The following is a 14,513-nucleotide window of genomic DNA, read 5'->3' as shown; positions in this document are numbered from 1 at the left end:
TGACCCTGCGGAGAAAGTTATGTAGAGCACAGCCACAAATCAGGAGGGTCCTGGGTCCCTAGCACCAGGGGGCCACACTAGTCCAGACAGCCTCCCTCTGGACCATGAGAGACAAATATGAGTCTATTCTGTTGAACCCATGGTTACTTAAGGCTTCTCTGTTAGTCACAGCCAAACCTAACCCTAGCCCTAGGTGACAATTCTAGAGAAACTGAGCGAAACTTCTTGGCGCAGAGAAATGAGCCAAAGACCATCGAATGCAAGAGACGACCTTCTTCTCCCATGGCCACGGTGACGCTAGGGCGGTCACGGGCAGGCTCCTGCCTTCCTCCACAGCCTCCTCCGTGCAGTGCAGGGGGCCAGTGTGTGAGGGGGTAGCGAGGGACTCCTTCCCCCCCCCCCCCAGAGCACATGGGAGCAGGGTTATTCACCAGGACCCCCAGAGCTGCAGAGAAATCTGGGCAGAGTGGATTGTGCTGGCCCAGACACCCAAGGGCCACACAGTGCAGGTTCCAGGGTTCCCGGGACGGCTCTGGAGCCTACGGCCCTCTGGCAGCAGCAGGGACGGGAAGGGGCTTTGGCGGGCTCGGGCCCAGGAATTCCTACTGCCTTAAGCTGACGACCTGCGGTCCTGTGTTATGGCAGCAAAGGACACTGACAGAGCCCAAGGCCTTGACCCTGGAGAGTCGGAGTCCCACCGTGGAGCACAGAGGCCTCACGCCGCCCGGCCCGTTGCGAGCAGGGCCAGAGGCCAGCAGCCCCGAGACGGCGTGCAAGACGAAAGAGGCCACACACCGTGCAGGTTGAATCACTGTGTTTTACTAAGTGCACAGGTCCCTGTGGCAGTAGAACTTTCTGGAACTTTCCACATGCGTCCCTGCTGCCAGATTCCACCCCTGCGGTCCTGGGCAAAGCCGTACTGGGCCCCGCTCTCAGGTACAAGCGTCAACCTGACAGTGAGTTGAGTAAGTCAGCGTCTCGGCTGGTCCGTAGAAAACTAGAGTTCATTCCCTGGGCGTCTATCCCTAGAAAACGGACAATGCACAAGTCGAGGGTCAAGTGCGCGGTGGTACACATTCACGAGAAGAAAGGCCGGTGGCAATGGTACAGGGGCGCGTACGAGTGGTGGAAAGTACACGGCAGTACTGAAGGCATTATGAGTATTCTTTGGAGCAAGAACAAAGTGCAGACAGCCAAGGCAGCGGCGCGGACAAGGGCTGCGGGGCGGCGAACGGGGCGCCGGGCGCGGGACGGGGCGCGGAAGGGCCCGGCGGACGTAAGGCTGGTGCCGGGTCCGCCGTCCGCTCTGCGTCCATCTGCGGAGCCGGCGGGGAGGAGGAGGCGGGGTCCTGTGTCGGTGCCCGGCAGACGCCGGGGGGCATGGGGCGACCTCGGTGAATTTCCGTCAACGTGCATTAAGGCAACGACATTATGAAACCCAGCCAGAGTTGGGCGTGTGGTGTGGCGGGGGAGGGCCGGCCGTGTGGGCCGCCCCTCTCGGGGCCCCCTCCCCCAGCACCTGACCTGCCGGTCCTGAGGGTCTCCCTGGCGTCCTCTGCCAGCCAGGGACACCACGCAGGGGTCCAAGACGGGAGGTCAGCCGGCTCCTCCGGTCCCACAGGTGCCTTGGAGAGGTTGACAGAGGGTCTCCCCTTCCAGGGAGTGTCTCTTCCGTGCTGTCTCTACCCTGTTTGCTAAAGCCTCTCTCCCTCCAACGTCTCCTCCTGGCGTCTGCGGTCAGCCCCCACCCCCACAAGATGGCATATCCCGTGACCCGTGGCCCCTGTTCGTGCACGCTCTGGGGGCTATGCAGCGTCCCGGCCTCGGCAGCTGGTGTTCCCAGGTCCCCTGGAGAGAGGAGAGGTGCAAGCCCCTAATCCCACCACACCACCTCCTACGGGGAAGCCCTCCCTGGTCGTCTCTCCTACTTAGTGCTCAGCAGGGGCCCAGAGGAGCCTGCCCCGGGGATCAGCCACACAGGCTCCCCTGGGTGCTAGAAGCAGGTAGCCCATTACTCCTGGGCCCTACCCAGCCCTCCCGCCCCTCACCCAGCATTGGTACATCCAAGCAGGTGGCCTGAGGACCGGCTCCGGGGTCACAGAGGGCAGGTCTGTCCACACCACCACCGGAGGCAGCGGAAGACCACGCAAGACAGCAAGTCAGTCGGGGAAGGGAGCGTCTGCCTCGGAGCCGGGGAGCATGGGGTGGGGGGAGGGGCACCAGGGGCACAGAGCCGTCCTGTTGCTCGGAACCCAGCCACCCTGCTCGGGTGCAAGATGTCCCCAAGCCCCCCAAGGGCTGTCAAACTGCCCCTCTGCACACCGTGTTTATTTCAAGGGCTTGTGACATCAGAGGGCGGGGACACTGTCGTCACTCTGGTCTCGCAGCATGACGTCAGAGGCAAACAAACGCCTGCACCACGGTCTGTACACTATTTACAGTTCGGGGTGAATACGAAATAGATACAAAGAGTCAGCATTTCTACAAAGGCCTCCCAGGAGCCCTCCACACCTCTGGGCTTCAGGAAGCATCTAGAACGGTCTCAGGGCCGAGTTCCATCCACAAACAGCAGAGGCAGGGGCACCTGCTTTATGGGGCGCCCCCTGAATGTGAGGGCCAGCAGAAGAGAGGGCGCCCCCCCTCCCCCCCCCCCCCCCCCCGCTTCTCTCCCGTGTTAACGTGCTGAATCCGTGAGCCTAATACAAGGGACAAGGTTAGTTCACGATGCTGCCCCACCTGGCTGGTTCGTGTGCTCGGGGACCAGGGGCAGCCACAGGGCAGTTCCCGCTCTAACCAGATGGGCTTCTACAGAGCACCCTTTGCAGTGTGGGGTCCCAGAGCGCAGGCACCTTTCCAGCCTCCAAACGGGCTTGAGGCGAGCGCCCCCGACGAGGGGAGCGCCCTCCCGTACGAGGGGCCAGGCGGGCAGGCCGAGGGAGGCCTCTGCCACCTGGCCAGGGCCCCTCCATCCTCCAGGGAGGCCCAGCGAGGCCATGGCTCATGAGTTCACGTGGGCAGGCAGGAGATGTTGGGCCAGAGGGTGCCGGTGAGGGACAGGGTGACGCCCGTGTGGCCAGGGAGGGCAGAGGGAGCAGGTCAGGGCCCCAGGGTTACAACCGGACACCCGGGCCTCCCCAGCCCAGCCCAAGTCACGTCGCGGCATCCGGCCGAACGGAGGCTCTGGACAGCCGCCGGGCCGGCTGACGTGAGGCGCGTGGGCCCCTGACGGGCCCCGGTGGCCCCTCTGCCAGACCTGCCCAGGAGCCCGGGACCGCCGGCCACCTGCCACTCGAAGTTGTTAGCTTCTCAGGGCGTAAAGCAGACAGATCCAGAGAGAGAAGTCAGACAAAGGGCCACCAAGGTCAGAAATGCGGCGTGCACGCACACTGGGCAAGCGTGTGAGAGTGCATGCACGTGGGCGTGTGCATGTGCGAGTACGTATGGGTGAGCGTGCATGTGTGAGCTTGTGTGCGAATGTGCACGCGTGCACGTGAGCGTGTATGGGTGAGCGTGTGCATGTGAACTTGTGTGTGTATGAGTGTGTGTGAGCATGTGCGGGTGACCGTGTGCGTGTGAAGTTTGTGTGTGTGTGTGCGCACGTGTGCGCTTGTAAGCGTGTGTATGAGTGAGCCCGTGTGTGCGCATTGTGTGCATGTGTTGGTGGGCTGCACATGTGTACGTGTGCACGAGTGTGTGTGCACATGAGTGTGTGCGTGCACGTGAGCATGTGTGTGCCAAGTTACATCCCCGTGGGTGTGCTTGTGTATGTGCGTGTGCTGCACGTACGCAAGCGTGTACATGAGCACAGGGCCATGGGCTGGTGGGGGCACATACTCTGGCCTAACAAGTGCCCTTGTCTTAGGAAACCTTTGCCACATGTGCCAAGGGTGACCGGCCGGCTCCGTACTCCCATCACGCACACGCCCAACCAAGGGCTCAAGCTCCCTGCGGATGCCTCCAGCCTTTTCCTGCTATGCTTCTCGGAGGGTGGGACCCTGGGGCAGGGGGTGGGTGCCGTGAGGGACACGCACCGCCCAGGCCTCGGTCCGGGCGTCCCGAGAGGGGGCCTCTACGACATCATCTCCCAAAGCCGAGCCCCTAAACCATCCCCCAGAGCTGGGTGCCTCCTCCCTTCGGAGGGGCCAGAGGTCTCAGGCAGGAGGCCTCTCGTCCCCCCTGCGGACGTGGAACATGCCTGAGACCCCTCCTGCTGCGGCCTGAGAGACCCCTCCCCCTGTGCAGCGGCTCTGTGGACAGGGAGCACGTCTGAGGCCAGCTCCTCCCGCCTGCAGGGACACACAACACAGGGAGCATGTGGGACGGGACAGCAACCTTTCTCTCGGGACAACAGGCGTCTCCACCCAGGGCGTGGAGTCCTCGATGGCCGAGACCCAACAAGGCGGGTCTGTCACTGGCGACACGCTCTGACTCTCACAGGGCCTCGAGATCCGACCCGGCCTTGCCTGGCTCAGGGGCCGCCCGCTCCTGCCCTGCCTGGCGGTCTGCAGCTGGAACCCCCCTCCCCCGTGCCGGGAGGGCGAAGGGGGCTCAGCCCAGAGGGAGATGGCGATGGGAGAGGCACCCTCCCCGGGCCACTCCGCACAGGCCACACCAAGGCCCACGGCGTCTGCACGGGCAGGGACTTTTCCCACCACCCTGAGGCCCGAGGCCGGAGAAACACAGCCCTGGAGAAGGACGGTCCTCAGCATGAGGGAGCCAGCACGGCCCCAGAGGCGCTCCTTCCCGGGGCCCCGTGGCAACTTCCACACCTTCCCCTCCCGGAGGCTGGACCCTGACAGCAACAGCGGTTTCCACCTCTGAGCCTGTGCCCTCTGCCCTCCGCCCTCCGCCCTCTGCTGTGGGCAAACACAGACCCAGCACAGACACCTGCTGCCCGGCCAGCAAGAGGCGCCTATGGTGGGACCTGGGGTGTCCTGGCAAGGGGAGGGGACAGGCACAGAGCCCACAGCAATGGCCCCTGCCCGGTCAAGAGACATCACTCCCTAAAGAGCTCTGAGCACCTGGACCTCGTGCCCGGGGCACATGACCCTCAGATACTGTTTTCCAAGCCCTTCTCCGAGGACAAAGGCAGACTCTCTCGCCAACCACTTCTGGTCCGAGTCATGACAGAGCTCCCCCAGGACCTAGTGTTTGGGGCGAAGTCACTCCATAGCGGGCTTGGCCGCGTCCAGCCCGAGCACACGCAGGGGTCACTGCCGCAGAGATAGCCAGGGGCCCAGGCTGCGCTTCCAAATGCCAGATGCCTCCCACCCCACAGACTGCTGAGACTGGCTCAGAGCTGCTGTTCCTGGCGCCACGGTGCCAGCCACAGGAGACAAGGGCCCCTGCTCCCTGAGGCTCAGGCTGGAGACGGTCATCCTTGACTCCCAGGATACCAAGAAGTCACAGCCAAGGGACCAGTCAGTGCAGAGCGGGTGGGTGGACGGTCAGCCGCAGCGGGGACGAAGGAGGCACCCTACAGGACAGGGCTGCTTCAGCTCCACGGGGGGAGGGGGCCCCCCAACCTCTGGGGGGCTTTGAAGGCTTTCCCCAGGGGTCATAGCATCGTCCTGCCCTGGGTCCTGTTGAGGCACCAGTGGGGGAGCAGTGAGGCAGGGCCCCCAGGGAAAGACAGCACATGAACCTGCTCACCATGACCTACCCGGCCCTGGGGCCGAGAAACACCAGCCCGCAACCACCCAGCATGCTCCCTGCACACGGGGCTCTATCTGGTGCTGGCCGTGGCCTGGAGCACATGGGGGTGCCCATCCCCAGGCCTCCGGTGGCTGCAAGAGCCCCCCGCAACGGCCCCGTTCCAGAAGCCTGTGGAGCAGGCCCCTCCCCACAGGAGCCGAGGCCGGGAGGCCCTGAGGTCTCACCCCCTCCTCTGCAGGCCAGCAGCTCCCTGGAGAGAAGGCGTCATCGTGCCAGCCTCGCGGGGACAGAGGGACAAGACCAAGCCGCGCCCACGGGGCAACAGTGCTTCCTTCGGCCCAAGCTCCCTCCCCGCGGGCCTCAAGGCCACCGATCCTGCCCCTCGCGGCATGCCACCCTCACCGGGCCCTGCTCCTTGACCGCACGCCTCTTCCCTACCGCCAGGGGTCTGTCCTCTGCCATCACCCCTGCTCACACCCCAGCCAGCGGTCTGCAGAGAGGGCACGGCCGGCCTGGCGGCCCCTCGTTAAGAAATAACTTCTGCCGGACTTCACTTCTCGAGACCAAGGCGCCCCCGCCCACGTCGCTGAGGAGCGTCCCGTCTGCAGACCTGGAAAGCCAGAGTCGGGGGGAGGCGGGCGGGCGGCCTCACTTCCGCGGCCCGGCCCAGCCCACGTCGCCGAAAGGGCCCTCCCCGGTGGCGGAGCGCGGCGGGGGCCCGCACGGGGTGCACAGGTCCGAGTCCGTGTCCGACTCGCCCTCCGCGATGTAGGGTCTGACTGTGGCGCAGGGCGCCGCGGCCGCGTAGCAGCTGTGGAGGCCGTCCAGGTTCTCCTTGGACTGGGAGATGCTGAAGCCGCTGAAGGAACGTTCCAGCTCCTCGTGGTCCACGGACGGGATGGAGATAGACGTGTCGCTGTCCCGCAGGGCGGCCTCGTGCCGCAGGAACTCCGTGCTGGCCCTGTTGCCCCCGCTGCAGGCGGACAGCGAGCGCTCGTGGGCGGGCGGGGGCGGGATGCGCACCAGCGAGCCGTGGTCGCCCACAGGGGAGGTGCCGTGGCCCTGGCGCGGGTGGCACTGCTGCTGCCACGAGGTGGAGGGCGGGCACTGGGCCGGGGGCGCCGAGAAGTTCTTCTGGCCCGTGGAGCTGGCGGAACGGATCAGCTTGATGATGCAGCCGTTCCTGTCCCCGTGCTCGCGGCTGTCCTCGGGGCTGTGGTAGGGCGGCGCCGGCTCGGGCTCCTTGGCCCCGAAGTACGCCTCCGTCTCCGTCGGGGGGATGCCCATGCGCTGCATGTAGATGTTCACCAGAAAGTCCAGCTTCTTCTCCATGGACAACACCTGAAACAGGGGCCGCTGGACCAGGCCTGGAGCTGCCGGGAGGCGGGCGGGCACCCTCCCCCGCGTGGGCGCAGAAGCAAACGCACGAGGGGCTCTGCCCCCGACCCCACGCGCCAGCCTGTGTGGCCTCTGGGCCGCCTTGCTGTCCACCGTGGGTCCACCCCTTGGAGCGAACCGTCCAGAGGGAAGGAAGGGCCGTGGCCTCCCCCGTTTCCCCCCCCCCCCGCCCCCCACCTTGGGCTGGGGGGCCCTCCTACCTGCTTCTCCACCTTCCCCAGCCGGCCCATCATGCTGGGGTCCTCGGGCAACTCGGCCTCGGCTGGGCCCTTGGTGCGGTCCTTGTCTGTGATCGCCGGGCCCCGCCCCACGATCTGGTCCACTCTGCCGGGAAGAGACCCCACCCCCCAGCATGAGCTCGGGTGGGTGCGCCGGGGCCCGTGGCCCTTTCCTCCCGGGCCAGGCCATGGGCCCCCAGATCCAGGCTCCGGGCTGGGCCCGGAGCCGCCCGGGGCGTGGGGGGTGGGGGGCAGCAGGGCGCCAGGGCAGGTAGACGTGGGGCACCTGGTCTCGCCCTGCTCTCTGAGCCTGAGGGGTCTGCTCCCACCCGCTGCGTTCCGGCGGGCGGCACATTAACGAGGAGTAAAGTGGAGAGGGATCGGACCGCTCACCCCTCAGCTGCCCTGCCCCCCGTGCCCCGCCCCCTCCCCTGAGCTTTACTCCTCTAAATGTGACCTCAGTCAGCCCAACCCGGGGAGGGGGGTGGGGGGGGGCGGCCTGGGGAGGGCGGAGCTCCACGTCTGCGGCAGGAACAGAAGCAGATGATGAGGGCCGCGGCTCCATGCACACCGGACAGGGAGGGACACAGACCAACACAGGAAACCGCCAACGCACAACACGGGGTGGGGGCAGACAGAGCCACTGCCAACCAGTCTGTGTGCTCGCTGGGCGTGTGCACGTGTGTGTGTGCGCGTGTGCTCGCGCGTGTGGGACGGACAGCGCGGCTGAGCTCAACTCGAAGGAGGCCACGGGTCCCGAACGGCGGCCGGAGGTGGAAGGTTTCCATCTGGGAGGAGGACATCGGTACGATCCCCGGCCGAACGGGATGGGCCACCGACAGGCTCGGAAGGGGCCACCGCTGCGGTGTGGGCTCCTGACACTGAGCCAAGACCCACAGGTACGCGGGGGCTCACGCGGGAACAAAGGCCCGGGCTGTGTGCGAGCCGCTGGGTCAGCCCTCCGACCGGCCCGGCAAACGGCACCCCCGCCGGGCGGTCGGGAGCCTCCAGCACGAGGCACACTCCTCAGGTCTCGGGGTGCAGGAGGCCACGTGAGCTGGCCGGGGCCACGTCTCGGCCTCCTTCCTCACCCACGGGCTGCTCTGTCTGCCTCTGAATGGGGAGCAGGGCTCGGGGGGATCGTTCTCTTTCTGTTGCACGAAGCAGAAGAGGGGTTCAGGCTTGCGTCAGCCACAGTACAGCCTCATGCTCTGTCTGAACTTCATGCTTGACTCATGCACGAAGGACCAGGAAGGGCGGGGGGCAGCGGGGGGACCCTCGGGCTCCAAGCAGACGCCAGTGGAGAGGGAGGAGGGTTCCCTGGTGTTTCCAAGTGTCCACACAGTCCAGGCACAGGTGCTCAGCGCCTTCACCCCTGCCACATGACGGGCCACCTGCCTGGCCGGTCCCCCCTGGGAGCCTGGAGCTGACGCTGCCGGGGCTTGGGGGAGGGGCCTCTAAGGGGCCTGTGCCCTCCCTCCCCCTGGCCTCGGGCTGCGGGGTCAGGCTAAACCCCCACGTGCCCATGCTGTGTCTCCGGCCCCTTCTCTGTGAGAATCTGCGTGTCCTGGGGCTGCAGCCGGTCCGGAGGCCCGGGCAGTTCCGAGGGCTACAGAACCTTCCCAGCTCACGGCTCTGGATGCGCACCCCTGCCCCCTGCCCCCTGCACCATGCCCAGGACGGGCTGGCGTCTCAAGGCGGGAGAGGACGGGCAGAGCAGCGGACCAGCAAACACTGTCAGAGGCTGCCCTGGGTCAGGCCTCCTTCGTCAGGGACCCCTTTCTGACGGAAGAGCCATCAGGCTGAGAGGTCCAGCATGCTGACCCTCAGCCTCGCGTGCAGAAACCCTGGCACGTGGGGAGGACGGGTCAAACACACCAGTCCCTCCAGGGGCCAGCCTGGATCCACGTGGCAGTGTCCCTGCTGGCCTCCGGGATGCTCCTGGGCCCCTTTGCCCCTGAGCTGCCAGCAGGCCAGGGCATATCTGCCCTGGCCCTCCTCTCTGCCCTGGGGGCTCCGCTGTCCCTCAGCTGAGCAGCCCTGCCCAAGGGCCACAGGTTACGGCCACCATCTGTCCCAAGGAGGCAGAAAGGTACCGAAGTTTGAACTCGTCACTAGAACAGCTGCTTCTGTGAACTCCCCACCTAACCGTGCCCTCACCTTCCACTCCGCCCATCAGCCGGGACCGGCTTCCATACTATTCTGCCCACTGGAGATGACGCGGTGAACTGTCACGCGTCCCCTTGGCACCCAGCCGAGTGCTGGGTGCCTGGGGGGGGCTTCCTTACTACTCTACCCGGGTGGCTCCAAGGCGGGAGAAGCAACAGGCGCTCCTCAGATCCGCGAGGCAGCCCGGGTGAGCCCTGCTGCAGGGAGGGCGCAGGGGGAAGGGGCAGGGGGGCTGGGGTGGGAAGGACACCGCCAGCTGGGGGGCCCCCGCCCAGGCTAGACGTCACTTGGGATGTCCGTGGAAAGGAGCCCCCCATGGAAAGCTTCCCCGGGACCCTGACACAGCACCCCCCCCCCCGCCAGGAGCAGCCCCCCCGCCTCCCCGATGTCCCGTCGGGATACAGGCCAGGTGCTGCCGTCATGTGGCCTGGAGCGAAGGGGGCTGGCCGTTCCACAGACACAAGGCGGGAAGGGCTGGCGTCCTGACCTAGGTGAGTACTGGGGTGACTCTCTCGGAGGGGCCGCGGGTCCTTTGCTGGGGTACTTCTTGTGCCGGGGAGTTGAAGGGGGTGGGGGGCCCACAATCATATCTATCCTGGCGAGTGAACAAGAAAAGAGACACCACCAAATGCATCGTGAAACAGCGCGGAAGGCGCTCACCTAACCTGGGAGGCGCCCGAGCGAGCCCAGAACTAGGGGGGCCCGCAACCACGTGGCTGGCCCCAGGCCTGCCCGGGCCAGCAGGTGTGTGCGCCGGAGCCACCGCAGCCGGGGCACGGCTCCGAGGGTGCCGGTGAACCACGGTGGGGCCCTGCCAGTGAGGGGCAGGTATCCCAGGTCCTTGGGGCGGCCCATGTGCTTTGTTCTTCCGGTCAGAAGGGGGAGGGGGGCGGGTAGGACAGAGGAGCCTGGTTAACAAAATCAACCTCGGTGAGAGAGACATGGGAACAGGCCCAGCGGCCGAGCCGCTGCAGTACTCTGTCTCACACACCCCTGTGCACGTGCACGTCCACACTCTGCACGCCTCAGCTTGCACGCACGCTGCACAGGCACACGTTTGCTTGCATGTGCATAATTGCACACGCACACACTCGCACCTCACATATGCCCACGTGCACGGCACAGGTCTAGCTGCCGCCCGGGGGCGGTGGGGGACGGTGAGCAGCTGACCGCGCAGCCTCAGCCGTGTGGAGGACAGGGTCACCCCCCGCTACCTGCCCGACGGGAGCAGCTTAAGGCCCAGAGAGACCCTTCCCTGGCGTCCAGGTGCGGGAGGGGCACACTGACCACCCCAGGACGAGGACTTCACTACCGTCAGGGCCTGGGGAGCTGGCTGAGCCCTACGACTGTCCCCTGACCGTCCGGACCCTGCTGCAGCCAGGACCCAGGTGGCCGGGGCAGACCAGTGGAGTCTGAGGGACCACGGGCAGGGGCGGGGCTCTTGCTGGCGGAAGCGTGTGACTCACTTCCGGGGAGACCACGGCAACAGCCACGTGGGCTCCTTACACCACACACACGTGTGTGCATGTGTCCGCGCCTGTGCTCGGGTGTGCGCCCGGGTCCGTGGACACGCGTGTACGTGCCCTGCTGAGGCCAACCCCTCACACGTGTCCTGGAACGCAGGGGGCCGCCCGTGAGGGACGGGGGTGGACAAGCCCCTGTCCTAGAATAAGCAGCAGCTCCCGGCGGGGCTCGCAAAGCCCCACGGCTCCCTCTCTCGAGACAACCACCCTCACCCCCAACACGCACGCACACCGGTGTGCACAGGTGCACACGTACATGCGTGGACCCACAGCACACACAGAGGCACATGCGCACGCCACACGCATGCATAACGTGTGCACACACGTGCACCTGTACCGTGGCCGCAGGTGCCCACACCCGTGCACGCGCGCGTGTGCGTTCACACGATACACGCACGCGCACACGTGCATGTGAATGCACACACACGTACACGCTCGCCCACCAGAGCGGGGGCAGGAGGGCGAGAAGGGAGAGACAACGGAAAGGTTACAACAGACAGACCACACGAGGGTGTGCAGAAGGCCCACGGAGGGCCGGCGTGGGGCCCGAGAGGAAGGGCCCGGAGGCGGCGGCAGGCAGGGCCGACCACCGCGTCCCCACAGCCCCGTCCGCCACCCCCCCTCTGGGGGCGGCACGAGGACCCCCACGTCGCCCCCCACCCCCCGTGCTGGCCCCTGAGGGACGCCACCCCGCCGGAGCCCCCCGGCCTCCGGAGCCACCCCAGCTGTGGCCCAGAAGGCCCCGGCCTCCACGCCCCAGGGCTGGCGGGCGGCGGGGGGGGGGGGGGGGCTCTTGCCTGGACTGCAGGTTCTTGATGCGGGACAGCATGTCCAGGTGGCCGGCCGAGTACTGCTCGATCACGTCCATCACGTCGTATGGCCGCAAGCTCTCTTTGAACTTCCGCTTGGACACCAGGAAGCGCATCACGCTGGGGTGGGGGCAGCCATGAGCCCCGCGCACCACCCAGCACCCCCAAGAACAGGCACCGGCCGACGCCACGATCATCCGGGCCGGTCACCCACCCTCTGTGTACACGGGCCACTCCCGGGCCCCGGGGTGCAGACGACCCTTGTCCCCCCCCCCCCCCCCCCCCCCCCCGCCAGTAGCCTCCGTGCTCTGCACCCAGGACGGGTAGGTGACAGCCGTGGCATGAGGGGCCACGGGAGCCACGAGGCACAGGTGTCTCACCAGAGCACACGCTCCCCACCGGCAGCCCCCAGAGGGCCCGCACCCAGGGAGGAGCGGAAGCTGAGTCCCTCACCACACGGCCCGGATGCTGACTTTGAGGCCTGGGGTCAGATCTTCGGTCACAAACTCGCAGTTACAGCTCTTGTTGTCCTCCGCGGCGTCCTCCCCGGGGAGGCTCGCTTCTGGGCGGGGGCGAGACGCGGCCCGTGAGGGGCGGAGCTGCACCGAGGGCAGAGGGGCCGCCCCCCTCCCCCGAGCAGCGCCCTGATTCCCCGGGAAGCCACCTTCCAGCCCACCTGCTCCCCTCAGCCGAGCGGCTCACAGGACGGCTTCAAAGTGGACAGAAACCATGGAAGATCGTCCAGCCACGAACAGGCATGAAGCCGATTTGCGGCCCAGCACGGGCGTGCGAGCACACAGCACGTGACTCGCTTGTGTGAAAAGTGCAGAGGAGGCCAAGGCACACGGGCAGCAGCAGCCTGGCAGTGGCCGGGGCTGGGAGGGGCCCTTACAGGTGCAGGTCTGCTCCGAGCCAAAGAATGTGCTGGAATGAAAGCTGAGCGTACTGCCACCAAAGTGCTCACTGTGATGTGGCTGACCTTACAGTTACGGGAGTTGCACCTCAGAAGAAAGAGTCGAGGAGAGTCGCTGCTCAAAGGGGCTCCGGGGCCCCGGGTGGTGCTCGGGGGGCAGCGAGAGCGCAGGCAGACGGCGGCCCTGACCCACCTTCTGAGTTCTGTCGGGACGCGGCGCCCTTGATCCGGAAGGCCTGGCGTGCCCGGCTGCGGTCCCCGAAGCTCCAGCTCTTCGGCACCTTGCTGGGACTGTCCTCCAGACTCTGGTCAGCACTGGGTGACCGGCGGACGGTCTGGGCCTGCGGGGACCCCCTTCCCCTTGGCGGCCACGCCTCGGGGGCTGGAGAAGACACGGTCTTTCAAACGACCTTCTGACTGCTCCCACGAGGACCGACAGGGGCGGACACACAGAAAGACAGCAAGAGAAGTCACTGTGCAAAGGACACTCACACCCACAACGTCCCGCTCACAGCCCACGCCGACACGTGCACACACGGGCGCCCCTAGGGCCCCTCAGTGCTCGGCATGGCCGCGGGGGGGGGGGGGGCAGTGGACTCTTAAATCACTTTGGGGGCTACGGAAAGGTGCTGGGCCTTCTCCACACTGTCCTGCCAGGTCTCCAACCCCACGGTGACACTCTGCGGCACGAGGGCCCCAAAATGCCCCGTGGGTGTGGCTTTTCCCTGGCAACCTTCTCTGGTTTCCCTGCCTGCCCCTCCATACCCCGTAACTGCCCCAGGGTCTGGAGGGGGGTGAGGTCCACAGCTGCCAAAAACCCCCTCTGCCAAACCCCGGGAGCCACCTGGAGAAAGGTTTGGAGCAGGGCAGGAAGCAGGGAAGCGTGGAGGGGGCCGGGGTGTCCTGTGAGGCTCGTCCCCTCTCCCCGGCACCAGGGCCAGCACAGGCTCCCGCCCCCACATACAGGATGCATCCGGGAACTGAACGCCCACACTTCCAGGGGGTGGAAGGGACGTGCCACAGGGAGGGGCCACCGTGGCCAGCCAGGGGTCCTCGGGCCTCCCCGTGCAGTTGGGTCTGATACCCTCTGGGCAGCAGCCACGAGACAGGAGTGGGTCACTGTGGTCCGGGGGCAGGTCAGGCCCAGGGACCAGTTGGCCCCTGGCTTCCTCCCACTGGACAGTTTCCACTGTGGAAGAGCATGGCTCTTGTGAACTGTGAACCTGCTCACACCCAGCACATGCAAAGAGCCACAGAACTTTCTAGAACAGCCTCTGAGCAAAGCCCTGCGCTGCTCCCGGGGCCCGACGGGGGCCTCTGCTGTCACCGGGAAGCCACCATCACCTGCTCACCATTCAGACATCGCCAGACCCCACTGTGGCTCCCCTGGGTCAGCCACCCCCATCGGCCCCAACCAGAACCCACAGCCGAGACAGGTCCCTGAGACGGCGCAGACATGACTGGCCACGGAGAAGAGACGGCCAGTGGCCTGGTCTACCCAGCCTGGACACGGCATCCCCTCCCACCTCCCCGAGCAGCTGAGATCACCCGTCTGCTAGTGAGCAGGTCTCCCCAGGACAGGGAAAAAGGGAAGAAAGGAGCCCGTAAGAGCTAGAAGTTGAGCTGCGGTGTGGATCCCACTCGGCTGGAGCAGGCATCTGCTGGCTCAGACACCGGCCCGAGCCCGTAACGGCTGTGCCCAGCACACGGCCAAGAAGGCCAGACGGGGTGCGAGGGACGCCGGAATCCAGGCACCGTGCGGCCCTCCGCACAGACGACCTCCTCCTTCCCAACGGAGATCAACAGCTGGTCCAGTGAGACCGTACGA

At 66.4% G+C, this 14,513-nt stretch overlaps 1 protein-coding gene across 8 annotated transcripts in view; it reads right to left on the bottom strand.

Annotated features, from left to right (window-relative positions):
* Nucleotides 1-797: 797 nt before the first annotated feature.
* The window catches only part of KCNQ2 (potassium voltage-gated channel subfamily Q member 2), a 54,279-nt gene continuing 40,563 nt past the window's right edge, over nucleotides 798-14,513 (bottom strand). For 2 of the 8 annotated variants that reach the window (XM_030309196.1, XM_030309198.1), the window contains 6 exons: nucleotides 12,879-13,067; nucleotides 12,226-12,334; nucleotides 11,761-11,892; nucleotides 9,928-10,035; nucleotides 7,254-7,377; nucleotides 798-6,996 (listed from right to left, as the gene is read on the bottom strand). In XM_030309196.1, coding sequence (XP_030165056.1) covers nucleotides 6,304-6,996; nucleotides 7,254-7,377; nucleotides 9,928-10,035; nucleotides 11,761-11,892; nucleotides 12,226-12,334; nucleotides 12,879-13,067 — 1,355 coding nt within the window. In that variant the 3' untranslated portion in view covers nucleotides 798-6,303. Of the gene's footprint in view, nucleotides 6,997-7,253; nucleotides 7,378-9,927; nucleotides 10,036-11,760; nucleotides 11,893-12,225; nucleotides 12,335-12,878; nucleotides 13,103-14,513 lie in introns of those variants that run through there. The other 6 variants (XM_030309201.1, XM_030309203.1, XM_030309197.1 and 3 more) reach the window with 5 other exon arrangements.

The sequence above is a fragment of the Lynx canadensis genome, chromosome A3 (assembly GCF_007474595.2).
Source record: "Lynx canadensis isolate LIC74 chromosome A3, mLynCan4.pri.v2, whole genome shotgun sequence".
NCBI classification, from domain to species: Eukaryota; Metazoa; Chordata; class Mammalia; order Carnivora; family Felidae; genus Lynx; species Lynx canadensis.
This window is presented reverse-complemented; position numbering and strand designations above follow the sequence as displayed.